The sequence below is a fragment of the Tursiops truncatus genome, chromosome 9 (assembly GCF_011762595.2).
Source record: "Tursiops truncatus isolate mTurTru1 chromosome 9, mTurTru1.mat.Y, whole genome shotgun sequence".
Lineage (NCBI taxonomy): Eukaryota > Metazoa > Chordata > Mammalia > Artiodactyla > Delphinidae > Tursiops > Tursiops truncatus.
The window spans coordinates 9403140-9430679 of record NC_047042.1 but is presented as its reverse complement, the minus strand read 5'-3'; the positions used below and the strand labels follow the sequence as shown (position 1 = coordinate 9430679).

General features: G+C 51.7%; 1 protein-coding gene across 1 annotated transcript; it reads right to left on the bottom strand.

Moving 5' to 3' along the window:
* Window positions 1-501: 501 nt before the first annotated feature.
* On the bottom strand, window positions 502-27540 carry NPC1L1 (NPC1 like intracellular cholesterol transporter 1). Its single transcript, XM_033862849.2, has 19 exons — window positions 26825-27540; window positions 24306-25831; window positions 21895-21995; window positions 21371-21543; window positions 21007-21135; window positions 20415-20597; window positions 19179-19293; window positions 18924-19051; window positions 18341-18478; window positions 18000-18089; window positions 9054-9244; window positions 8766-8890; window positions 8046-8172; window positions 7826-7881; window positions 6553-6703; window positions 6112-6343; window positions 5840-5953; window positions 5600-5762; window positions 502-3742 (listed from the first exon to the last, which is right to left on the bottom strand). The coding sequence occupies exons 1-19, from the start codon at window positions 26876-26878 to the stop codon at window positions 3543-3545; spliced, it is 3996 nt and encodes a 1331-aa protein (XP_033718740.1). The 5' UTR covers window positions 26879-27540; the 3' UTR covers window positions 502-3542.

Sequence of the window (27540 nt, the reverse complement as noted above, 5' to 3'; positions counted from 1 at the left end):
GTTGTTTTGATTGAAGTATAAGAAACCCAGTCTTGGGGCTTCTCTGGTGGCACAGTGGTTGAGAGTCCGCCTGCCGATGCAGGGGACACGGGTTCGTGCCCCAGTCCGGGAAGATCCCACATGCCGCGGAGCGGCTGGGCCCATGAGCCATGGCCGCTGAGCCTGCGCGTCCGGAGCCTGTGCTCCGCAACGGGAGAGGCCACGACAGTGAGAGGCCCGCGTACCGCAAAAAAAAGAAAAAAAAAAGAAACCCAGTCTCATACAAATAGTAGTTTGTCTTTTTAAATAAATGTGAGTATTATTCTTGGAAACTACACCAAAATTCGACAGATTGTAGTTTCTCAGTGGTTAGTTGCAATATGGAAGCTGAAAACCCAATCAATAAATGTTTCCTACTTTGTCACATTAATACCCATTGGTCTATCCTATACTTTGAATGGAACTTTGTTCGTTCACAATCTAGCCCCCGTACACCCAGGGCAAGGAGAGACCGAAGAAAGAGGCAAACCACTTCAGATTGGTAGGCGGCAGGTTTAATAAGCAAGGGAAGTAACTTACAAGGCTTGCCTGGGCAGCCACTCTGCCAGAATCTTAAAAGTTTATACAGAAGCCTTAACTGGGTTCAGTCACCTACACTGACTGGATGGTCTCATCAACACCTTACTCTCTCAAGGCTGTTTCCCTGAAAACAGCTCCCACTGTGGGAATGGTAGGCAGAGCGTACATTACAAGGACAGCAGAAGGGGTGAGGGGTCTCCTATTGCCTGGGTCCAGCTGGAGGGTCAACCAGGGATAGTGTTCTCTTGATTACCCGCCCCCAACAATCTTTTTTACACACATGATTTTGTAACACCAGAATGGAAGGAAGAATGTGACGCAAGAATCTAACTGTATTAAAAATGTACGAAACAGCCTCTCTGAAAGGGGTGGTAGAAGAAGATGCTGACCTAAGTAACTTTGGAAATGAATGGTGTCTGGAAGACTAAAGGCTAAAGGAACTGTACATAGTAGACACTTCATTCTAAGGTGGTTTTCCACAGGGATATGAGTTATCATTTCTGAGACTACTACATATGTACAGAGGAAATGAACAATTATGTAAACGGTGAGGGTGGTACAGCCGGGCTTCTCACTATTGGCATGGGAAGCTACAGATAAGCAAGAGAGCAGTCTAGAATGATTCGCGTGGTTATGGGTTAGAGGTGGAGGCATCAGCATAAACTCCTGTTTAGCTTAATATAGATACAGATGGCTACATATAGCAATATTTATAGAAATGTGTACATACATGGGTCAGTGTACACACGTTTCCTTGCTCTCTCAGCTGAGAGGACCCAGAAGCAACAATGCCCCAGCAGCAACGCACACACTGAACACCCAGATCCTGGTTTCTAATCCCATCTCCAATAGAAGGGCTAGAACTCCTGGGAGAAACGACTGACTCTAGGACTGGGGCAGAAATATACAAGTTGAGCCTGGATCATCTTATAATGCCAGAAAGTAAGGAAGTGCTCAAAAAGGGGAAAAAATTCCACAGTGATGGGAGTATGCCAAAGGGACCCAGGAGCCAATTGAAAGAGCTCCCAATGGCCAAACGTGGAACAATTTGAGCCTCAAATAAAGTAGTATATTAGAACCCAAAGTACAAAATGAGTATCCGTGAGTCCATACTGATATAGATATCATACCGAATAAATAAATAAATGGAGAGGAATAGACAGTTTTCCTGTTCAGAAGAGTTCCGAATAAGTTATGTAAACACCCCACCTGCCAGGAAGTGGAACATAACTCCCCCCTCCTTAAGTGTGGGCTGTGCATAGCGACTTCCGTCCAAAGAGCACAGCGTGGAAACAGGTGCAAGATAACTGTACAGGGAAGACGCCTGGCCGTTGCAACCTCAGCCAGGTGGTCAGAGTCAGCATCACAGCGATGAGTGGTGGCGACTGCAGGCACCTTTGGCACGATATGCTGAGAACGGTGCTCTGCCTCTGTGGTCTCCCTCCCAAAAGCCCATCACCCTAGTTTAATCAGGAGAAACACCAGACAAACCCCATTTGAAGGACATTCTATAAAATGCCTGACCAGTCTTCAACTGTCCGGGTCATCAAAAACAAAGAAAAGGAGAGTCTGACAAACTGTCACAGCCCAGAGGAGCCTAAGTAGACATAACATCTGAGTATTATGTGGTGTCCTGGATGGGATCCTGGCCCAGAAAATGGACACTAGATAAAAGCTACAGAAATCTAAACAAAGTATGGGCTTTAGTTAGTAGTAATTATCAGTACTGGTTCATTAATTGTACACTGACAAGTGTATTATACTGATGTAATATGTTAGCAGGGTAAACTGGGTGGGGGGCATACAGAAACTCTCTGTACTATCTTTGCAATTTTTCTGTAAAACTATTCTAAAATTTAAAAGTCTTCTTTTAAAAAAGTGTTTTTAAAAAAGGGATAATCACCCATAATCGTACCCTCCTGCCTCTCAAAAGTAAGTGGAGCGTTTTGTTGGTATTGGTGCAGGGAGAGAGGCACCCTCATCCACTGCTGGTGTGAACAGGGCAACCTCTCTGGGAGGCATTTGACTGTATGCCGTTCAGTGCTACAGCGATGGTAGCTCCCCACACATAGACAGGAGACGTGTAAGCACGTACTCAGCACAAAGGTCCATGGTTCCATACCTGAAATCCCATAGGTGAGCTGAATTTCAGGATTTAGAACATTTTTTAGAAAGGTAATTTGATGCTTACAGTACATTAGCTATTAGACCCCAGGAGGATCTGGGGCAGCAACACGAAATCAAACTCATTAATGCACTGAAACATATGACTATTCACAACAAGTTGGTTGAACAGTGTAAGTATCCTATTTATAAAGTATAAATAGATACATCTTGTCTGATCAGTTTTTGCCACCAAATGAGTTTGTCCCAAACTTACAGGAGAAAAAGAGACAAACACAGTAGGTTTTCAGAGCTTTGGGAGCTCTGAATTCCACAAAAGTGACTGTGGACTTATAGCAGAAAAATAATTGGGGACAATGTGATTGCCCACTAGCTGGGCAATGGATAAAAACACCGTGTTCGTTCACACAATGGAATGCTGTGTCGCAGTTCAAATGATTGGACTAGATCTCCACGTATCAACATGAATAAATCAAAACAATGTATGTTGCGTGCAAAAAAAAACCACCTCATTGCAAAAGGATAGGTCAAGTATATCGATTAAGGAAAACTTTTAAATGTGCAATAATATTATATGTTTACATACACAGAACTAAAGTTTTAAAACTTGCATGAGGAGGACACACGTCAAATTCAAGAGGTGGGTCAGGACCAGATCACACCCACGCCATCGCGCGCCACCTCCATCACAATCGTGTGTCCCTGTGGGTGAGACCTCATGGCCAGAGGGTGACCTGTCACGGGCACTCCTGTGGGGACAGCCTCTCCCAGGCCCTGAGGGGGTCAAGGGACCCCCACAGAGGAGCCCTCATGGCCCCTCAGGTCAGGGCCGATGAGCTTGGACAGGGGCTCCGGCTCCATCAGAGCTTCTGCCTATTGTGAGGCGGAGAGCTACCCAGGCCACCCTCGCTCTTGTCAGGACATTCAAAGCCGTAGTTGACATGGACACTGTTGGCCGTGCTCGTCGGGGCAGGGCGCTTTGACCAGGAGGCCGCCTTGGCTGCAGTCACCTCCTCCTCCTGCTTCTGCAGCTGCACCAGAGCTGGGTTGACATCAGGCCCTGCAGAGGGATAGGTACAGAGGACCACGGTCAGGGAAGCGTGTGCTGGATGCGGGGCGCAGGCGTTTGCTGTGACCTAAAAAGGAAGTTCCCGAGAGCGAGAGCTAAGCCCGAAGCCCTCCACCTCCACCACTGCCCCTCGCCCCAGCCCTCGCTCCACCCTACACCTAAGTGCCAGTAGCCGTTTCAGCCGCCATCTGCACCCAGCCCCTGGCCCACCTGCCTTCCAGTGCAGACCCCTGCCATCCGGGGATCTTGCAGGGGAAGCCCCCAGACACCCATGGCCTGTGACTGCCACCCCCTCCTCTCTTCATGGACACCCTGTGCAAGCGCTCCTTGCCGAGAGAAGCCGTTCCTCACTCTGTTGTCAGACTCAGGTCAGGGAGGGGCCCGGGGGTCTCTGCGCCTGCCCCTCGCCTCTCTGTCAAGATCCCAGGCCACTCTGAGGGGGCAGGACCTGCGAGCTCCTTCCTCACTCCCGGCCACTCGGAATCTCCAAGGGGTGGCCACGACCTGTGGGACCTGTAGCTCCCCAACTGGGTGACCCCTGGGGCTGTCCTCCTCGCCACCCACCATCCCCAATACACTCTCCTCTTCCAAAGGGGGTCAGGAAGTTTCTACAAGATGCTGGTGCCTTAGGTAGGGGTGCTGGAGCTGTGTGGCCTCCAGATACACTGCGTGTGACCAGCTCTGTGACTGGGGTGGGAGTCTCAGTTTCCTCATCGGTGAAATGGGGATGAAAACATCACCTACCTCCAGAGGTGATAAGACGATTAGTGCACATATATTAGAGCACAAACACACCCTTCTGTAAATGTTTTCTCTAAAATTACCATTGTTATTATTCCGGGTGTCAGGGAATGGTGCAGCATTGAACTGCTCTCAGCTTGCCCACCGTAACAGGGGGGACGCTTTGCCCTGCGGGCCCAGTTTAAATCTCTGTGGGTGTGGGGCGGTGGAATTCCCTGGTGGTCCAGCGGTCAGGACTCCGTGCTTTCACTGCCGAGAGCACGGGTTCAATCCCTGTTCGGGAACGAAGGTCCCGCAAGCTGCCCAGCGCGACCAAAAAAAAATCTCTTTTGGGGGACGGGGTGTGTAAATGACTGTGCTCAACAATGAGGAAACAGAAATGCACGTGTTGCTGATAGGAGTTTAAATGATAAAACGTGCTGGAGGGCGTTAACCATTGGCATGAATAATCAACATTCACAGACTGGACTTTCTCCAGGAAATATTGGAGGATGAGGTCAAAGATTCAGCCACAAGGATGGTCATCGCGGCATTGGCAATAACATGGGAAGTCAGAAATAGTCTAATGTCCAGCAGCTGGGAGCTGGTTAAATGGATTGTGGCTGATCCATAGGAGAGGATATGTTTTTCGACTGCAAGGAGTCACCCATGAGTGAGTCATGAAATCAATTTCGCAGATAACACCAGCATTTTTTTAAAAATCAATGATAGACTAGAACAGAAAATATCCAAGGCTTCTCCGGCAGTGTCATTTTGTAAAATGCTTGTTCTACTCCGCCTGTCCGTGTCCGTGCCTGTACACATCACCTCTCAGTGTGAAAATATATTTCCTGCTGAAAGTCACGATCAAAAGTTCAACAGCACACAGCACAGACCATACGGCCACTGAAAGTGTTTGAAACACACATCTGACAAAAAAAAAAAAAAGATGTTTTCACATGTTAAGTGAAAGACCCCAGTTTTTCCAAGCCAGGAGGAACTGTGTGCTCACAATCTGGGCAGTGACTGTCCCGAGTAAGCAGGGCTGTGTGTGTTCGTGGCATTTTGCCTGTGGCCTGGAGTCATGAGGGAGGGGCCTGGCAGTGTCAGAGGAGCCCAGGCGCTCACCCAGGTAGCTGAGGATGACCGGCAGGAAGACCAGGCCATGCAGCAGGCCCAGCACAGTGATGAGGAGGTTGAGGCGGAAGAAGAAGATCTGGATGAGCTGCGCCTTGGCCAGGCCCAGGACGAGGATGCCGGGCAGGTTGGTCATGGCCACTCCTGCGAACACCTGGGGGTCACAGGTGGGCGTCAGGCTGGGCACGGGGCAGCCGGCCGAGGGCTAGGTGAGGCAGCCCATCCACTCACCGCGCTGCCCATGGAGATGGTGGCCTCCTTGGCCCTCTCAAGCCGCGTGGGCTTGGTGCTGATGGCAAAGGAGCGGGTGATATGGGACACGAACTCCACAGAGATGCCCACCGCCTGTGGGGAGAGAGGGGGCTTCAGCCACAAAAGGGCGGGGGCAGGGGTCTCCACCCAGACCAGCGGGCAGCACCTAGACTCTAGAAAGAGCTGGGGTCGTCCTATGAGGCCAGCACCCCTCCTGCCCTGGAGCCCCGCCCCTTCGGCCAGCAGGTTACCGTGACCAGGTTGATGAGGGACACAGCATTGTAGCTGATATCCCACAGGGTCATGAAGCCCACAGTGTCCACCAGGATCATGATGATGGAGAACAGGTTGAGGAGGCCGGAGCAGATGTCCATGCCCAGCAGGAAGCAGCAGACAGCGAAGGTGGGCAGCAGGCAGACGGTGAGCATGAAGAGCCCCTCAGGGACCACGGTCAGGTACTGCTCATAGAACACGTTGGTGATCCTGCGGGTCGCAGGGCACAGTCACCGCTCCATGGCTTCCCACGCCCACTTCAGGATGAGCATGCAGCTAGGGGAGGGTGTCGGGGGGCCCGGGCCCAGGTGCAGCCCGAGCCTCCCTGCTGCAGCCCATCCCCACCCAGCAGCCGCCCTCACCAGCCCAGCACCCTCACCCGGGCCCACCTCCCTGCATCCCAGTGCCCAGGGACTCACGTGTAAGGGAAGACCTCAAAGTCTGGGTCGGTGCCCGGCACCTTCCGCAGGTCGGCGGTGATGTTGGCTGCCAGCGCCCGAGCTGCCCGCAGAGCCTCCGTGTAATCCTGAGAGTTCTTCAGCGGCTTGTGGTAGGCCATGAACCGCGAGGCTGCAAAGGTCAGAGCCTGTGCCAGGTGCCCTCAGAACCCCCAAGGGATAGCGCCCGGCTGGGTTCAGGGCTCTGCCGCCACCATTTGGGAATTCTTAATACATTTTGAGCAAAGGGCCCAGCATGTTGGTTTGGCCCCAGTCCTGCAAACTCTGCAGCTGGTCCTACTGCCGTGCAAGACTCAAGTCCCAGCCCTGCCTCTGAAGGACAGAGCTTGCAGAGATCTCCCAGGACTTCCTGGTGGCGCAGTGGTTAAGAATCCGTCTGCCAATGCAGAGGACACGGGTTACAGCCCTGGTCCAGGAAGATCCCACATGCCGCAGAGCAGCTAAGCCCGTGTGCCACAACTACTGAGCCTGCACTCTAGAGCCTATGAGCCACAACTACTGAGTCCATGCACCACAGCTACTGAAGCCCACGTGCCTAGAGCCTGTGCTCCACAACAAAAGAAGCCACTGCAACGAGAAGCCCAAGCACCGCAAGGAAGAGTACCCCCCTCTCACCACAACTAGAGAAAGCCCGTGCGCAGCAACGAAGACCCAACGCAGCCAAAAATAAAATTAAATTAAGAAAAGAAAAAAAAAAGAAGGGATCTCCCAGATGAACCCAAACGCTGCTCTGTATGGTTTCAAAACATGCATTGGATTTTTAAAATTCATTTAATTACTTTTCCAATGTACATATTCCTATAGGAAAGGACCAGAAAGGGAGTCAGAAAAATGGAAACAGCTGACTTAACAGAGCTGTGCATCAGGGCACCCACTGGGTAAGTCAATAGTCATTCATTTAACCAGCTGCCCACTGCCCACATCTGGGTGTGACTTGTGCCTGAGAGAAGAGGATGTGGGTGGCTCCCGGGTGTGGCATCAGCCACTGAAAAGTCCATGAACGTCACACTGACCTTGGATTTGGGGGTGGGGAGAAGGAAGCAGGGCAGAAATGGGGTAAAGTCTGAGGCTGTGGAGCTGGGCAACGTGACCTCTGAAGATAGGGCCAGGGCAGTTAGAAGTCCCCCATAAAGGAGGAAGGAGAGAAGGTTCGAGATGGAGCTGTTCCCTGGGACTCGTGGGGCCCCTGGAGCAGCTGACTCTGGTCTTCCCCTCCAGTCGAGGCCGTGCTTACCTAAGACCTGCCCATCTGGGCCCAAATTCACGGAGGTGCTGTACGCTGCCAGGCCGCTGCAGGGAGAAGACCAGAGCAGGTTAGCCAAGGATCGGGCCCCCTCCGTGTGCCTGGCCTATGGCCACTCCCAGAGAACCCACACTGCCTCCTGCCCCTCTGTGCCCCTGCCTTGGGCGCCCACACAGCTGTCCTCCCTGGTGGACCCGCCACCCCAGCCTACCCTTTGGGACATTTGATGTTGGGCTCATCTTTCAGGAACCAGGGAAGATACTTGTGGAACTGCTCCACTGATGGCCGGACAGACCCTGCTGTGTGTCTCATGCAGTTCTTCAAGCAGGCCAGAGAGTCTGCAGAGAGAGCAGAGGCTCCAGGTGGCGGCACCCACAAGGCCAGTCAGCGCCCCCACTGCCCACCTTGTGGTCCTTTCCCATCATGATCCCCACGCACTGCCACTGCCGCAACAGGCATGGGTACTTCTGGAGAGATTTGCGTTTGTCTCTAACTATGGGAGGAGTTCCCCTCTCAGTTATGGAAACAGCTGGTACCTATGAGCAAGTGAGGAAGAGAAGTTTGGGACAGAGAAGCAGCCACCACGGGGCCTCCCCGCCCCGCCTACAAGCGCAGCTGCTCCGGGGTAGGGCCACGTGCCGACCCCAGCTCTCACTCGACTCCCTCGGCATGTGAGCAGCAGCCTGCCCAGCGGGTGTGGGCACAACTCAGCAGGGGCATGAGGGGGTGATTGCCTGGTGGGCCAGCTGGGCGTCCACACATACGGGTGCAGTCCCCCACACCTGTGCACCAAGACGGGACCCCCCCGCCCCGACTGACCCTGCCGAAGAGCGGGAGGGGCTAAGAGATCCTCCACCAGTCCTCTCCTTTTTCTAGCCCCAGTTTCCCCAAGATGTAGTGGGCCCTGAGCCCCCAGAGGCCCCATACTCACTGACAGTCGAGGGGCAGAACTCATCTTTATTGGGGCCAAAGACATAAAGGCGGCAGCAGGAAGGTGAGGACAGCCAGTCAATGAAGTCGTCCACCCAGGAGGAGGCAGGGATGGCCAGGTAAGACCTGAGGGTCGGGGAGAGGAGCTCAAGGGACAGGACCACACAGGCAGGCTGCGGCGGGTCCTTCCTACGGACCAACCTTCACTCTGGGCCTCCCCAGGCACATGGCAGCAGGTGGGCAGCAGAGCAGGGTAGGGGGACAGACAGGGGTGGGCTGGGGCACTCACTCATCAGGGAACTCGGCGGCGTACTGGATCTTCTGGGTTAAGGAGAAGTTGTTGCAGCCTGCGCTGGAGCAGATGGCATTCAAACCTGCCTCACTGGAGAAGTTGTAGCCCCCAGTGGTTACAAAGTAGACTGGGACCCCCACCTCAAAGTAGCGGTTCAGAAAGAGGAAATAGTCAAGCAGGTACGAGTCCTGGAACAGAGGACAGTCAGTGAGGCCAGGGCCAGACACACCCCAAGAGCCTCACTCCAGCAAATGCTCAAGAGGTACACACACAGAGGTGCATGCTCACAGGGGTACAGATATACGTGCTCACAGAGTCACACATACGGTTCCATTACAGATGTACATGGTCAGAGGTGTGCCCATGGAGGTACACACTCCAAGGCACACACATCCAGGTATAATTACAGGTACATGCACAGAACACACTCATGGAGGTACATGCACAGAGCATCACATGCCAGCCTGCATGAACACACTCTGACACACACACAAACATATACACATAATTTTACCCCTTCTTATCATCTCCGGTTTGGTACAGCCACAGGTCTAACAAGTGACCACAGACTGCACAGACACGCACATGTAAACACCCATGTGCACACCCTCAAGGCCATGTGCCAGGCATCTGCATGGCCTGTTCCCTTCTCCTATAACGTAAAACCTCAAAGTGACATCAGGGATGATGTTGGAATAGGAAGAACCAGGATTCCACCTCCCCACCTAGACTCCAACTGCACTGGCAGAATCTGTCTGATGTAACTATTCTGGAATTCTGGGGTCGATTGAGGGCTTGAAGCTTCCAGAGAAAGGCTTGGATGGTTCTTAGCATGGTACTGGCTACTCATCCTTTATCCTCCCAGCCTGAAGCAGGCAGCCATGCACACATTCCAGGAACAGTTTGCACACAGCTTGCAGGATCCAGGGTAGGCTATAAGGCCCATCTCTTAAATATCAAGGATATGTGTTCTGATTACTCATTGCTGCTTCTGATATCCGTAGAGCAGACACAGAGTCAGGCACCATTAAAACCTTCACCTCAAGCTGAAGTTACTTCCAAGATATTTAGAGAGCAAGTGCTTGATTTATTGTTTTTCCCCTTCATATCTCCCTTTTTCTCCTTTTCAGAGCCAGACGTTCAAGAAACATGACACTCAAAATCAACCACAAATACAGGGGAATTTAAACAGTCACTGCTCATGCCCAGGGAAAGGTGAAGGCTCAGAAAAGATCTGGAAAGACTTTAACTTTACATCTCAGGCTGATCTCCATGACAGAGACATCAGTAACAATTAAGTTTTTAAAAATAAATAAATAGGGCTTCCCTGATGGCGCAGTGGTGGAGAATCCGCCTGCCAATGCAGGGGATATGGCTTTGACCCTGGCCCAGGAGGATCCCACATGCCGCAGAGCAACTAAGCCCATGTGCCACAACTACTGAGCCTGCACTCTAGAGCCCGCGTGCCACAACTACTGAAGCCCATGCACCTAGAGCCCGTGTTCTGCAACAAGAGAAGCCATGACAGTAAGAAGCCCGCGCACCGCAATGAAGAGTAGCCCCCGTTCACTGCAACTAGAGAAAGCCCATGCACAGCAACAAAGACCCAACACAGCCAAAAATAAAAACAAATAAATAAATTTATAAAAATAAATAAATAAATAAGCAAACCCTGGGGAAGGAAGAGAATCTGATCTCTAGAGTTACTGTGGACTCTCAAATGTCCATTTTTCAACAACAATAACAACGAAAATCATAAAACATACAAAGACTCAGAGAGATATGGCCCATACCTAGGAACAAAAATTAATCAACAGACACCATCCCTAAGAAAGACCAGACAATGGATTTATTAGACAGAGACTTTAAAACAACGATCTTAGAGATGCTCAAAGAGCTAAAATAACATATGGACAAAGTCAAGAAAACGATGTATGAACAAAATGGAATGATCAATAAAGAGAAAACATAAAAGAGAACCAAAAAGAAATTCTGGGGCTGAAAAGTACAATAATTAAATAAACAATTCACTATAGGGATTCAAAAGCATATTTGAGCAGTCAGAAGAAGAATTACCAAACATGAAGATAGGACAATTGAAATTACCAAGTGAAGAAGAGAAAGAAAAAAGAATAAAGAAAAATGAACCTGTGGGACATCATCAAGCAGACCAACATACGCATCATGGGAATCCCAGAAAGAGAAGAGAGAGAAAGAAAGAGGAAGAAAGATTATTTGAAGAAATAACAGCCAAAATTTCATAAATCTGATGAAAGATATGAATCTAAACATCCAAGAAGCTTAACAAACTCCAAGTAGGATAAACTCAAAGAGACCCACACCAAGGCACATTACAATTCAGCTGTTGAAAGATAAAGACAAAAAGTGAATTTTGAAAGCAACAAAAGAGAAGAAGCTTATCATATACAAAGGATCCCAAATAAGATTATAAGCACAGTTCTTATTAGAAAACTTGAAGGCCAGAAGGTGGTGGGTTTGTATACTCAAAGTACTTAAGGGGAAAAAACTGTCAACCAAGAATCCTACTTCTGGCAAAACCGTACTTCAGAAATGAGGGGAAGATTAAGACATTACCAGATAAACAAGTGCAGAAGGAGTTTGTTGCCACAAGACCTGTCCTGCAAGAAGCACTAAAAGGAGTCTTTCAAGTTGAAATGAAAGGATGCTAGGGTATAACTCAAAGCCGTATAAAGAAATGAGGATCACTGGTAAAGGTAAATACATCGAAAATTATAAAAGCTAGTTTTATTGTAACTTTGGTTTGTAACTCCATTTTTTTATTTCTACATAACTTAAGAGACTAATATATAAAAAATGATTAGTCTGCATTTTTGGATACACAGTACATAAAGATGTAATTTTGTGATAGCAATGACTAAAAGGAAATGGAAAGGAACTGTATAGGAACAGATTTTTTCTATGTAATTCATGTTAAACTAGGATACATTCAACAAATTTTAGGATACTTAATGTAATCTCCCTGGTAACCACAAAGAAAATAGCCATGGAATATACACAAAAGGAAATGGGAAAGGAATTTAAGCATTTCACTATCAACTAAACAAAAAGAAGATAGTAATGCAGGAAATGAGAGACAAAAAAGCTATAAGGTATATAGAAAACAAATAGCTCAATGACATAAGTAAGTCTTTCCTTATCAGTACTTACTTTACATGTAAATAGACGACTCTCTCCAGAAAGAAGTCAGAGGTTAACAGAATGGATAAGGAAAACATGATCCGACTACATGATGTCTATAAGAGACTCACTTGATATCCAAAGTTTCCCACAGGTTGAAAGTGAAAGTATAGAAAAAAGATATTCCATGCAAATAGTAGCCAAAGGAGAGGTGGCTATCCTACTACCACGTAAAATAGACTTTAAATAAAAAGGGTACGAAAGACAAAGAAGAACATTATATATTAATAAAAGATTCAACAAAGCAAGAGTAAGTGTGTATAAACAGTTATACACCTAATGAATGACCATCAAAATCTATGAAGCAAAACTTGATAGAAATGAAGGGAGAAATAGAAAGTTCTACAATAATAGTAGGAGAGTTCAATACTCCAGTGTCAATAATGGTAGGACACACAGACAGAAGACAATTAAGGAAATAGAGGGCTCGAACAACACAATAAACCAACTAAATCTAACAGACATATGCAGAAACTCTCCCCAACAACAACAAAATACATATTCCTCTCAAATACACATGGAACATTCTCCAGGATAAACCATGTGTTTGGCCACATATTAGATCTCAACATTTAAAAAGATAGTTATCATATTATGTATATTCTCAGACCACGACTACATGAAGTTAGAAATCAATAACAGAAGGAAAACTGAAAAATTCACAAACTTGTAGAAATTATACATCACACTCTTAAACAACTAGTGGGTCAAAGAACAAATCAGAAAGGAAATTAGAAATTTACAGATGAATGAAAATGAAAACATAACATGCCAACACTTATGGGATGCAGTGAAAGTAGTGCTAAGGAGGAAATTTATAGCTATAAATGCTCACAGTAAAAAAGAAGAAAGATCTCAAGTCATCATCCTAACTATACAACTTATAGAAACAGAAAAAAAAAATGACTAAACACAAAGCTGCCAAGACAAAAGAAATAATAAAGATTGGAGCAGAGATAAATAAAATAGAGAACAGGAAAACAATATAGACAATCAATGAAACCAAGAATTGGTTCTTCAAAAAGTTTAACAAAAGCAACAAAGATTTACTTATGTCGACTAAGAAAAAAAGAAAAGACTCAAATTACTAAATCTGAATTGAAAGTGGGGACACAACTACTGATTCTACAGAAATAAAAGGAATTGTAAGTAAGTACTATGACCAATTGTATGCAAACAAATTGGATAACCTAGATGAAATGGACAAATTCCGAGAAACACAGAGCCTACCAACACTGTGAAAAGAAGAAATAGAAAATCTGAATAGACCCATAACTAGTAAGGAGTTTGAATCCATTTTCAAAAATCAACTCAACATAGAAAAGCCCTGTACCTGATGACTTCACTGGTGAATTCTACCAAACATTTTAAGAAGAATTAACACCAATACTCCTCAAACTCTTCCAAATAATTGAAGAGGAGGAAACACCTTTAGCTCATTCTATAAGGCCAGCATTGCCCTAATACCAAAGCCAGACAAAGACACTACATGAAAAGAAAGACTACAGACAAATATCCCTTATGAATATTGATGAAAAAAAATCCTCAACAAAATACTAGCAAATTGAGTTCAACAATATTTTAAAAGGGTTATACACTGTGACCAAATGGGATTTATCTCAGAATTCAAGAGTGGTTCAACACATGAAAATCAGTCAATGTAATACACCACATTAATAGAATGAAGAGAAAATCACATGATCATCTCAACTGATGCAGAAAAACTTTTCACAAAATCCCACATCCTAGGAATTCCCTGGCAGTCCAGTGGTTAGGACTCAGCCCTTTCACTGCTGTGGCCCGGGTTCGACCCCTGGTTGAGGAACTAATATCCTGCAAGCCATGCAGCGTGGACAAAAAAAAAAAGAATTCCACATCCTTTTATGAAAAAAAAAACTCAGAAAAGCAGGAGTACAGCAGAGTTCCTCAACATGATAAAAGCCATAGATATGAAAATCCCACAGCTAATATCATACCCAGTGGTGAAAAACTGAAAGAATTTCCTCTAAGATTGAGAACAAGATAAGGATGCCTGCTTTCACCACTTCTATTCAACATAATACTGGAAGTTGTAGTCAGAGCAGTTAGGCAAGGAAAAGAAATTAAAGGCATCTAAACTGGAAAGCAAGTAAAATTATCTCTGTTCATAAAATACATGATCTTATATACATATATAAAACTTTAAAGATCCACCAGATAAAACCCGTTAGAACTAATAAATTCAGCAGAATTGTAGGTTACAAAATTAACACACAAAAATCAGTTGTATTTCTATACGTGAGCAATGAGTAATCCAAAAAGGAAATTAAGAAAACAATTCCATTTACTATAGCACCATAAAATACTTAGGAATTAACTTCACCGAGGAGGTGAAAGACTTATACACTGAAAACTAAAAAACATTGCTGAAAGAAATTAAAGAAGACAGAAATTGAAAGACATCCAATATTCATGAGCTGGAATATTTAATATTGTTAAGATGTCAATAGTACCAAAAGCAACCTATAGATTCAATGAAATCCCTCTCAAAATCCCAATGATTTTTTGGCATAAATACAAAACTCCATCCTAAAATTCATACTGGAATCTCAAGGGACCCCAAATATTAAATAATCTTGGCAAAGAAGAACAAAGTTGAATGACTCATATTTCCTGATTTCAAAATTTACCACAAAGATACAATAATCAAAACAGTGTGACTGCAAAAAAAAAAAAAAAAAAAAGTGAAATTTTGGGGCTTCCCTGGTGGCACAGTGGTTGAGAGTCTGCCTGCCGATGCAGCAGACACGGGTTCGTGCCCCAGTCCGGGAAGATCCCACATGCCGCGGAGCAGCTAGGCCCGTGAGCCATGGCCACTGAGCCTGCGCGTCCAGAGCCTGTGCTCCACAACGGGAGAGGCCACAACAGTGAGAGGCCCGTGTACCGCAAAAAAACAAAAAAAACAAAAAAAACAGTGTGGTACTGGCACAAAGACAGACACATAGACCAATGGAATAGAACAGAAAGCCTAGAATTAAACCCTCACATATATGGTCAAATGATTTTTGACAAGGGAGCCAAGACCATTCCCACCAACAAATGGTGCTGGGGAAACTGGATATCTACATGCAAAAGAATGAAGTTGGACCTTCAAAAATATACATAAATATATATATAAATCAACCCAAAATGGATCTAAATTTACGAGGTAAAACTACAAAACTCGGAATAAAACAGGGGGAAAACTTCAGTACATTGGATTTGGCAATGATTTATTGGTTTGTTGTTGTTGTTGTTGTTGTTTTTGGCCATGCCACAAGGCTTGCGGGATCTCAGTTCCCCAGCCAGGGACTGAACCCGGGCCCTGGCAGCAAAAGCCCAGAGTCCTAACCACTAGACCATTAGGGAACTCCTGGCAAAGATTTATTCTTGAATATGACACTAAAGGCACAGTTAACGGACAGAAAAATAGACAAATTAGACTTTATGAAAATTAAAACCTTTGGTGCCTCAAAGTACACTACCAATAGAGTAAAAAAGCAACCAACAGAAATGAAGGAAATATTCGCAAATCACATATCTGATAAGGGATTGATTATCCAGGATACCTAGAGAACTCTTAGAACTCAACAACAAAATCCAATCCAATTCAAAACTAGACATTTCTCCAAAGGAGCTATACAAATGGACAGTAAGTACATGCTTAACATCACTAATTGTTAGGGAAAGGCGAATCAAAGCCACAGTGAGATACCACCTCACACCCATTAGGATGGCTATTATCAAAGAAGAAACAAACAAACCAACCAAAAAAACCCAGAAAACAAGTGTCGGTGAGGATGTGGGGAAATTGGAACCCTGTGCGTTGTTGGTAGGAATGTAAAATGGTACAGCTGCTGCTACGGCAAACGGTATGGAGCTTCCTCAGAAAATTAAAAACTAGAATTGCCATACGATTTAGCAATTCCATTTCTGGGTATACACCCAAAATAATTGACAGCAGGGTCTCAAAGGGATACTTGTAAACCCGTGTTCATAGCAGCATTATTTCACAATAGCTAAAACGTGGAAGCAACCCATATCCATCAACAGAAAAATGCTTAAGGAAACTGTGAGGTATATGCATTCGTATACATATGAATATTCTCCAGCCTTAAAAAGGAAGGAAATTCTCACACGTGTTACAACATAGCTGAACCTTGAGGACATTATGCTAAGTGAACGAAGCCCATCACAAAAGGACAAATAGCGTATGATTCCACTTACATGAGGTGCCTAGATTAGTCAACTTCAGAGACAGAGGGTAGGATGGTGGGTGCCAGCGGCTGGGGGGAGGGGATGGGGAGTCAGTGGTTAATAGGGACAGAGGTTCAGTTTTGCAGGATGAAAGGGCCGTGGAGATGGATGGTGGTGAGTGTTGCATAACAATGTGAACGTACTTAACGCCACTTTAAAATGGTTAAAATGGCAAATTTCATGTTACGTATATTTTACCAGAAGAAAAAAACGGAGAGAAATAAGTTTTATAACCTCATAAAAAACAAACAAATCTCCCCCAAAGAAAAATAAACAAAGGGCATAAACAAAACCTCAGCTGGGTCTTGCAGCCCATCACCACCTTCCTTCTCGCTCATTGGCTCTGCCCACCAGGTCCCTGATGCCCGTCCTGGGGGCACTGGGGACCCTCTTCTCTTCGGCCCTGTGAGCAGCCCCCAGGGCCACCATGGGTGGCAGGGTCATTCTGCACCCTTGCTGGCTTTGCTGCCTCCTCTTCCTCCCTATGGTGGCTCGAAGGTGCCGTCCTGGCTGTCAGCTCTCCTCCCACCTCATCTTGCTTCCAAGGCCAGCACCACCTGCAGATGGCTACCCAGACTACTCATCCCAGGGCTCCTGCCAGCAACTGGACTCCCATCACCCTGCCCAGGGTGGCCCTGGGTGTCCGAGCCCTCATGACGCTCTGCCTCCCCTGGAGCGCAGGCACGCAGACTTGCTTTCCCCCAGCCACCAGCCCACACCTGGTTGGACGTGCTCTGGTTGCACGTCCAGATGAGCCTCTCCATGTGTGCTTGCTGGCCCCAGCCTGGCAGTCAGCACCCTTCCCCACCCCCGAGTCCCGGCCTCCCGCTCTCGGGCTCTACCGCCACTCCTCCCCACACCCAGTCACTCCCACACCCAGGAAATGCACCTGGGTGAGCCCCAGCCTCCCACGGGTCCGTGCCATCACCCTTGCTGCCTTCCTCTGCAAATCCCACTCATACTCAGATGCCCCTTGATCTCTCCTCTGCCCAGGACCCTCAAGCCACAGAGGTCTTTCCTTCCACTCTGCTGCCAGCCTCCAAGAACTCCTAGTACCTGGTGGGGAGGGGCTGCCCCGGCTCACCTAGGAAGAAGCCCCCGACCCTCATGGGCTGCTGCGGAGCCCAGGTCTGAGGATGTTGCGTGCCCAGCAGAAGGCAGGTGCTCAGCGAGCCTGCCCTGACAATCATCTCGATCGGCTCCCATGGCCAGCCCCTCGGGTGCCTGGTCATCTCTCTCTCGGGGCCTGGGGCTGGCGCTGAGCTCCTGCGCTTTCCATCCATGACGTGGCTTCTCTTCCCAGCTCCACGTGATGAGCGGTCCCACACTCCTACCACGCCCCTGCTCCATGCCGCCCCACCAGTTGTGTGCTGCTGACCCTCCCCACGTCCCTGGGGGCCGAGGGCAGGGGAGGGAGGGCACCCATGGGTGGCCCCAGGGCCCGCTCACCTTGGGCAGGGCCAGCTCCTGGTCCAGCCCCACTTTGACGTAGCACATGAAATAGAGACTTGCTCCAAACATGGCCAGGAAGAGCAGCAGCTGCGGGGGGAAGCGCTGTGTGAAGGCCTCCTGCCCAGCAGCTCCCCAGGCTGGGTGTGGGCGGGGTCTCGTGGGGAACATTCTGGAGTTGGGCAGGCTTGAATCTCAGCCTCCCTCTTGCTTCAGCTCCTGGACCTGGGCAAGCTCGACACCCCTCCAAAGATGACGGGCGAGGCGAGGGTCCAGGCTGAGCAGACCCCTGTCCCCGGGTGGTGCGAGGCCCCCCCAGCTTCCCCTCTGTCCCCACTCACCACGACCACACGGGTGAACCGGTGCAGCAGGAACGGGACGTAGAACTTGCGGAAGCATCGGAGCAGTAGCCCCTCGTCCTGGCTAGGCGGGGGCAGCTCCCGGGCGCTCTTGCAGCAGCAGACGTCCAGCCGGGAGGCCTGGAAGGAGGCAGGCACTCAAGGTGGCCCCAAAACAGACCCCAGGGACCACCTCCCTCCCATGGGGTGGGAGAGCCACCTTCCACAGGTGGCCCGTGCCAGCACCACCCAGTGGGGACATGCCACTGTGCGTTGCCTTTATCTCTATTTTCTACCTTGATAAAACTCCTTTGAATTTTGCACCATCACGGAAACAGGAACTCCCTCCCTGTCAGTCTCTCATTTATATTTTATGTCATGACCTCGTGTACTTTAGAAGGTTTGATCATATTCCCCCAAATTACCAAAACGAGGTTGCTTTGGGACGTTGGGGACTACGTGGCCCAAACAGTCCAGCACTCTGTTGCCGCGCTCAACGCCACACTCTGAGGCTTTACTTCTACACAGTAAAGCCACCCCAGCCCCAGCCAAGATGGGGGTCCCTGGCTCTCTCCACCTCCCCTACCTCCTGCCTTCTGCTGTCAAGGGAGAGCAGGGCCACGAAGGCTGACATCTGCAGCAGGAAGTCGAGAAGCAACGCAAAGCCGGAGGTCAGGGCAAAGGTCCGCACAGCTGGCATGGGGGTCAGAGCTCCTGGTGGGGGAGGGGACCAGGGTTGAATCTCAGGGCCCAGCACCCGCTCAGACGGTACAAAGGGAAAGGAGGCTGCCAGCCTCCAAGAACTCCCCGTACCTGGTGGGGAGGGGCTGCCCCGGCTCACCTAGGAAGAAGCAGATGGCCTCGGAGAGGCTGCAGAGCAGCATGCTGGGGGCCACTCTGCCCAGGGCTCGGCCGATGTGGGCCTCCCGTCCCTCCCCAGGCCTCCGTGGCAGTCTCTGTGTGGGGATGGCAGGGACACGGTCAAGATCCAGCCAAGGGCTCTGTCCCTTGCAGGCCAGCAGGGAGCTGGCGCGTGCCACCCGCTCCCCCAGGCACGGCCATCGCCTGGAGACCCAGCCAGGCCTGAGGAAATGGCCCCACCCTCCCCAGTGCGAGCAGACCCTGCCAACACTGTGCTCGGCCACATCTTCCACTTCTCAGGGTCTGGCCCAGAGAAATGCGTGGCACGTCTAGGGATCATCCTTGCTCTGACCCATCGTGGAACCCTGAATGTTCACTAACAGGAGAGGCTAAACGGACCCTGACTTGTCCTTCCATGGAATGCTACCTAGTAGCACAAAGACAGAGGTGGCTGTGTGTGGGACAGAGAAGAACAAACCTGACTCCATATTGGATCTCTAACCTTTGTGCTCTGTTGCCTGTGCTTAGTCATGCTGGCTCTGAATCTTTCGTTCAAGAATGTTGCCTATGGCCTGAAATATACATGATGGCCCATTCTCAAGGCTCTGACCTTTAAAGGTAGAACACTTTTCCATTCACACAGAGATAAAAAAAAGTTGCAGAGCAGAGTCTAACATGTGTCTTGTTGGAGGTTTATAGGAACATTGTGACCAGACCTACATGGACAGCTGCAAGAACAAAGGATTCCTGGCACCAAAAAGTTTGTCACAACAAGCCACACCCCCTCCCCTTTTAGTATAAAAGAAGCCTAAATTCTAACTCGGGTAAGATGGTTCTTTGGGACACTAGTCCACCACCTTCTCAGTCTGCTGGCTTTCCGAATAAAGTCACTATTCCTTGCCTCAACATCTCATCTCTCGATTTATTGGCTTGTCATGCAGCGAGCAGTATGAGCTTGGGCTCAATAACGTATGTGCTGTGTGACACTCTTACCAGACAGTATGTGGGGCTGACAGAGAGCAAGTTCAGGAGACACAAATGGTATGAATACATTTATGTGAAAGATAAATAAACGCAAAGCACTGTTTTCTACAGGAATTGTACACATGGACATCAGCGCTTAGGAAGAGGCCGTAAGAAGCCCAGCAAACCCATGCAGGGCTGCACCTGGGCATGTAGGGGCAGCTGGGGCTATGCAGAACTCCTGCCCCCTTACCTGGTACTCGAGAACGAAGATGAAGATGTTGTCGGCCCCCACGGCGAGCACCAGGAATGGTACCACTTGCAGGATCACCAGCGAGGAGGGGACACCCAGGTAGGATAAGAAGCCCATGGAAGCCATGACTGCTCCCAGCACCACAGCCACCCCGCCCAGGCCCAGCGTGGCCTTGGAGTCCACCTGCAATGGGATCAGGCTCAGCCTCCTGGCTGCGGGGCTGCCCGATGTGCCCCCAACCCGAGTTAGAGGAGGGCAGAGGGCAGGCTTGCTCCATGCTTCTGTGTTTTGGCCGCTCCGCAGAGCCATCCTCCCAAGGGCAGGCCCTGTGAGCCCGCCACTTCTTCCTCAAGCATGCATTGTAAGACAATGGAAATATTAGCTTTGCATTTGCACAAGTTGGGGGTGGGGTATTGTCAGGGAGCAGAATGAAAACTTTTGAAACAGAACACCTCAAGAAGCTCCACCCTTTGGGGGAGCCACTCTGGGTGTGTCCACTCTGCTGTTTTGAAGTGCTCTGGAAAGCAGGTTGGAAAGGTTCTAAGCACCCCGATGGGCCATCCCCACCCTCGCTGCTCCCCTCGCTTCTCACCAGTACTCGGCGCCAGCTGGAGTAGCTGCCCAGGGCCAGGGAGATGTACAAGAAGATGACGAGGTAGCTGACAGCGAAGATGGGCAGGTCCTCGGCTGTTGTGCTGTTGATCTCATCCTCCAGGGAGCGCTGTGGATGCACACCCGACCAGCCCCACTGACCCAAGGGCTCGGCCAGCGGGCACTGTGTGCGTGAGCCACCGTGAGCCCCGGCAAGGCTGCGAGAACAGCTGCCGCATCACCCCATCCTCCTGGGCAGGCAGACGCTAGCTAAAGGTCACTCAGGAGGGGCGAGGACATGATGGGGACACAGGACCCCACCCAGAGCCACTTGAACTGTCCTCCCCAAAGCCAGGGGACCCTACCTCCGCCATGAATGTGACCTGGAACACACCAGCCGTCCGACGCTGGAAGGCTCGCATCTCCTCCAAGAAGGCCCCCTCCCAGAGCTTAGCCTGGGCCAGGCGGGGGTCCCCAGGAGGGTAATTGTTGAGGGGGAAGGTCATGATCAGGGCCTCCGCCTCAGAATAGTCCTTCCCTGGAAGGAGAAATGCTCAGCTACCCTCCAAGCGCACCTCTGCTTTCCTCCCCAACCCCAGCCGCACCGCTGTTTCCCCTCCCCCTCCCCTCCTCATCCAAGTCATTGTCGAATGCCTACACCCCGCTTCCCTCTCTCAGCCAAAGGCAAAGTCTATGGGCCCAGGCACAGAACCAGAGAACCTGGGCAGGGCTGGGAGAAAATGAACGGGGTGGCAGAGGAAGGACAGAGGATGGGCGGGTCTGCAGCCAGCCCCAGGCAGCAGGAAGCCCTTTGCCACTCCCATCCTTCTGCCCTTGACTCCTGCCCCGTATGTCCCCTAACTGTCCTCCCGGGGGCCACCCAGCTTACCTTTGTAGCCCCCCACGGCGAGGAAAGGGAAGATGGGCGCCCCGTAGTCAGCCATGCAGCTCAGGGCCAGGGCCGTGCCATCTTTGTAGGTGAGGGGGGCGCTGCAGGGAGAGGAACGCACCTTTCCTGATCCCACTCCCATCTCCGTGGCCCGGGTGCCCCACCCCGGACCCGCAGCGCCATTGCCTGTCCCTGTGGTCAGAACATTTCTGGGCCCAATCCAGAGTGAACTGGAGCTCCCTGAGCGGGGCCTCAAGCTCTCTCTCCCCTCATCCCAGCCTCACCCTCCCGGCTCCGCCATCATGTCCTCCCAGATGCGGCGGGTGGGTGAGCGTCACACACGCTCCCCTGGGGTGGGGGCCGGAGTCTGGCACACAAGCCCCCCGGGTCTTAACCACCAACAGAGCCACGCAGGCCTCACGCTGCCCTTAGCCTCCTCCTCCCACCAGCCCAGAAGCCTCCAGGCCCAGAGGTGGGAACTCCTTCCTTCCTTGGACAGCATACCAGCCCTGCAACCTTGGGCAGGTCTCCATGCCCTCCACTGAGCCCTTTCTGCGAACACATCACACGTGCGTGGACGAAGCGCTCATTGTGAGCAAGTGCGTCCGTCAGTCACCAGCTGGCTGGGAGTGCTGGTTGCTGTGTGACCTTGAGCAGCTCACCATACCCCTCTGAGCCTCAGTTTCCATGTCTCTGAAATGGGGATAATCGGGCCACCCAAGAATTGCTGTGAGCATCCAAAACCAAAGTAAAGCCAACTCGAGGACTGGAAACCTGGGGTCAGAGCGTCCTCCCTGACCTGCCTGTTCTGAGGGCCAGCCCTGGGGCTGAAGCACAGACTCTGGGAAGCAGCCCAAACTTGGCTCACCTGAAGGGTGGGAGCCCTGGCTCCCCTGTCCAATCCAGAGGTTCTCAGGGTGGCATGGGGGCCTCGGGAGCCCTGGAGACCCTTTCAGGGGTCTGCAAGGTCAAAACTATTTCCATAATAACACTAAGATGCTGTTTGCAATTTTTACCCTTTTTCGATCTCGAGTCTGTGGAGTACAGACAGTTCACGGACATTGCTCTAGTTTCCATATTGCCGCTAACATTTAAGAAAAGATCACTTGGGGACTTCCCTGGTGGTCCAGTGGTTAAGAATCCTCCTACCAATGCAGGGGACGCGGGCTTGATCCCTGGTCAGAGAACTAAGATCCCACGTGCCAAGGGACAACTAAGCCCACGCGCCTCAACTAGAGAGAAGCCCACGTGCTGCAACTAAGACCCAACGCAAAAAAGAAAAACAAAGATCACTTGCTGAGCTTTGGTGACGTATCAGAGCAAATCCACAATTCTCTGGAAAGGCTATTACAACACTCCTCCCTCCTCTGGCTACACGAGTGTGTGGGCAAGCATTCTCGCTGAGCTTCAACCAACAGGCCAAACGCAGAACCAGATGCCAGGATCCATCCAGCATCTTCTGCTAAGCAAGACCCTAACGAGATTTGCAAAGATGCAGAACAATGCTACTCTTATCACTCCAGATATTTTTGGTACAGAAAGTACCATTATTTTTCATAAAAATATGTTCTTTGTGGCAGCATGTAATGGGCCTATTATTATTTTTTAAAGAATTAAGAAATATTTCATCATTTCTCCGTTCTACTTTCTCACGTGGTAAATGTCAGTAGATATAACCTCTATCCAAACCCAAGCTCTCTGGAGTCCTCGGTCTTTTGTCAGAGCGTGAAGGGACCCTGAGACCAGGCTTTTGAGGACCTCTGCCCGTTCCAACCCCAGAGAGCCTCAGCGGCTGCCTGCCCACCCACCTGCTCCCCTCCAGGCTTGGTAGCTCTCAGACCTTCGCTCTTGGTCCCAAGGCCCAGCGGCTTCACTGGCCTCCTGTTTGCACCACGGCAAAGTGGACACAGCCGGGGACAAAACCCCAAACAGCGTGAAGGGGTGTAGCTGCAGCCTGCACAAGGGTACCCGGCCCAGGCGAGCAGGACCTAAAACCAGCCCCGGCCCCTGCCCTGGCCCGGGGCACCTCACGGGCTACCCATGGCCCTGCTGGCGTGCATCCAGGCCCAGCACAAAAGCAGAAAGGAAAATAACGAAGCACACCCATGAGCAGGGCCCTCGGATTGCTCTGCGACCCTTAGACCAAGAACATGCAAGGATGGGCCCTATGTCAGGAGTGCTGCAGAAAGACCGCGTGGAGGCTCTGATGGTCGGGTGCAAACCAGCTACAGTGAGCACGCACCCCGCTTAGGGCGTGCGGGTCCGAGAGGGAGCACGGAGAGAAATGGCACGTCGCCGCCCCTGCGACCGAGACCCAGAGCCACACGGGGCCCCTCAGTTTGGGCTGTGTACCTGGCCTGGGCTCCAGGGGGCCCACGCCGACCCCGGCAGCCACGCCCGCGAGCACTCACTTGGCGCAGTAGAGAAAGTGGTCCTTCCAGTCCACCTGGGAGGTCTGCCCCGACAGCGTCTGGTTGGCCGTGAGCAGCAAGCGCGTGCGGTTGTTCTGGAAATACTGCAGGAGGCTGTTGACGCTGCAGTCGGAGAGACTGGCGTTGTGCGGGTTGAGGGGGGCGTAGCAGGTGTCCTGCAGGGAGACGTTTCGCTGCTCCTCTGGCGACCACACCTGCAGGCGCCGCAGCCTCTCCTGCAGCTCCAGCACCTCCAGCAGCAGGTCAGAGGACAGGATCCCACTGAAGTTCTTGGGCCCCAGCAGCAGGGAGTCATACCTGTAGCGGGGCCGGCCAGGTGCCGTCAAGATCACCTGGTTGGTTCGGAAGAAGGGGCCAAAATGCTTGTCGTGGAATGCCTTCTCACTTCGTGCTTGGCTGCTGGGGGCTGACCACAGCTCCACGGGGTCTGTGGTCAGTTCTAGAAAAGCCAGGCCCCCTGCCATGGGCACCACCACAACAGTGGACACCACCAGGATGGTCACTGGCCACGAGGCCACCCACGTGCCCCAGCACTGGAAGCACTGGCTGAGGACGGTGTGGGTGGAGAGGCTGAGCCGGTGGGCGAGGCTGATGCTCGCCTCGGGGCTGCGCGTCTTGCGTTGGCCCCGCTTGGCCAGGCGGGACCACAGGAGGAAGGCGGTGAGCGAGACGAAGAGAGAGCCGAGGATGAGGATGAGGGCCAGGCTCCCTACCATGCGGCCCAGGTAGAAGGTGGGGTCCAGGGCTGGGGGCCGGGCGATGACGGGGCAGGAAGCAGTGCAGTCCTGGCAGGAGCAGGCCGACGCGCCGTAGCCCAGGGACCGGTTGCAGGGCACGACCTCACCATTCAGAGGTTGCATCACGCTGCCCTCGGCCTGACTAGGCTCCCACAGGTGAAAGGTGATGTCTAGGGGTGCCAGGCCGTTCCCCGTGTCCCCCTGGAAATTGAGCCAGCGCTGGGCATTGCAGAGGGCAGAGCCGTAGACACCGCACATGGAGCCCACCACCAACGTGGCGGCCGCAGGGATGCGCACCCGGCTGCAGGAGTCGTAGGTCCGCTCGGCGAAGCTGCGCTGGTAGTAGGCCTCATAGGCCACCACCGCCCGGGGCTGGCTGCCCCCCTGCCCGGCCACTCGGGTCACGTTGATGAAGAGGCTCTGGTTGGAGCTGCAGGTGTTGTGACAATGCAGGCTCACGAAGTTGTCAGAGCAGGCAGGGCAGCGGGTGAGGAGGGCCTTGGTGACCCTCAGGCTCACGTCCAGGGCCACCAGCTGTTTCGGGGAGCAGCAGGCGTAGGTGGTGTTGGGGCCGGTGTAGAGGCGGGGACAGATGCTCTGCAGGAGGGTCAGGTGGTCACCCGTGACATGGCGAGCAGGCGTGTTGTCCAGGCAGGACACGTTGGTCAGTGAAGCCAGGCTTCCAGACAGCTCCGGGTTCTTCCCGCACTCGTCGTAGAAGGCGCAGTATCCGGGCCGGTGTATGGGCGTGTACAGCTCGCTCTGGGCCTGTGGAACAGGGCAGCATCACCCCGAGCCCCAGCGCCGGCCAGCACCTCCGGGTAGCTGATGGGGCAGCGGGCAGCCAGGACAGGCATGGAGAAGGAAGCAGAGCAGGGCGGGTGAGGGGTGGACGCCAGGCAGGTCCAGGACGCCAGGGATCCTGGGGGAGTGCTGGAGGAGGTGGGGCGCCGAAGCAGCACGTGGGGCTCCCAGTGGGGTCTGAGGGTGGTGAGCGGATGGGAACAGCCAGGCCTCCACCCTGAGCAACAGGGTCACTGGAGAGAGAGGTGACCTGGCACATCTGCCTTAGCAAGGTCACTCCGGAGGGTAAGGGGACAGTAGTGAGAACGGGGTCACCCAGGGGACCCCTGGAAGCCACTGTGTGGTCCTGCTGAGAAACGATGACCCCTGGACAGGCGGAGGGCTGCTCCAAGGGGCCGTGTGGATGCAGGCCCTGTGCACCTGGGGCACCATTGCCATTGCTGGCGGCTGCCACCGTGCCCAAGCTGCAGCCAGGGCCCCTCTTGGAGATTCTGAGCAGAGCTTCCCCTGCCCTTACCTGCTGGGGGCTGAGAGCCTTCACCCACCTTCCCAGGCGTGCAAATGAGCAAGAAACTTGCGAGGCAAGACCTCCTCCCAAACCTAGATGCTAAATCCTCATTAGGTGATTCTCCCCCTGAACCCATGCCATCAGCACCCCGGGACTGGCTCCTCCTTTAACCTTCCACCAACCGTCTTAGGCCAGGACACCCACAGAGGACCAGGAATGGGAGGCACTCAGTCACACCCAGTCCAGCTACCCCCTGCTCAACGCTTGTGTCCATCTAACTCCACGACCTGAAGACTTGAGCAGCTCAGGGCCCTCGACCTGCACCCCTCCTCTGGGGAGCCTGGGATCCCTCATCTGTTTAGAAACTGCCCCCTCCCCAGACCCCAGGCCCTCTCTCACTGTTGCCAAGCAGCCCCCTGCCCGGGGTGGACATAGGGCCTGGGACTCACCGACTTCAGGAGCAGAGCCCAGAGCAGCCAGCCCTTCAGGCCGACCTCCACCATCCTGGCACTGGGAAGGGGTCAGAGGGTAAGTGAGGCCAGGACTTGGGGACAGCCAAGGGCTGGCTCCTGGCAACACACAGAGCTCACTGCGGCCGTACATATACTAAAACTGGGGACGGCCTACGAGGCAGCTTCCCCACCCGGGACAGTGTCACCCGATTGAGTTGGGGACCAATGGGGCTGAGCCCTGCACCTCCCAGGGCTCCCAGCTGGTTAATGATCCACCTCACTTCTCCCTCCAACCTTTGGCTGCACCCTCTCAGTTGAGCCTCCCGGGGTGTCCCCTTCATCCACTTCCCAAAGTGACTAAGGCCAGAGGACTGAGTGAGCCAGAGACTTCCCGTGAGCTCCCCAAGCGGCCTCTGCTGCAGGAGGTCCCAGGCCCAGAGACAAGTGCAAGACGTGGCTGGGCCCGGGCACCGGCCCTCTGAACCTCTCTTCGCGCCCCCAAGCCCCAGCCTCAGACCCCCCAGTCTCCCCAGCACCCTCTTGGGTCCAGGCCAGCTCTGGCTGGGACACACCCTTGCACTGTCATCCTTAGCAACTGTTGTTAATTAATATTAACAACCCGATAACAGAGGGGGCAGTTAGGGGTGGAGTGACACAGTGACAGTAGTCTCCTCTGGGTGGAGGGGCAAACACCAGCTCACTGGGGTCTGACA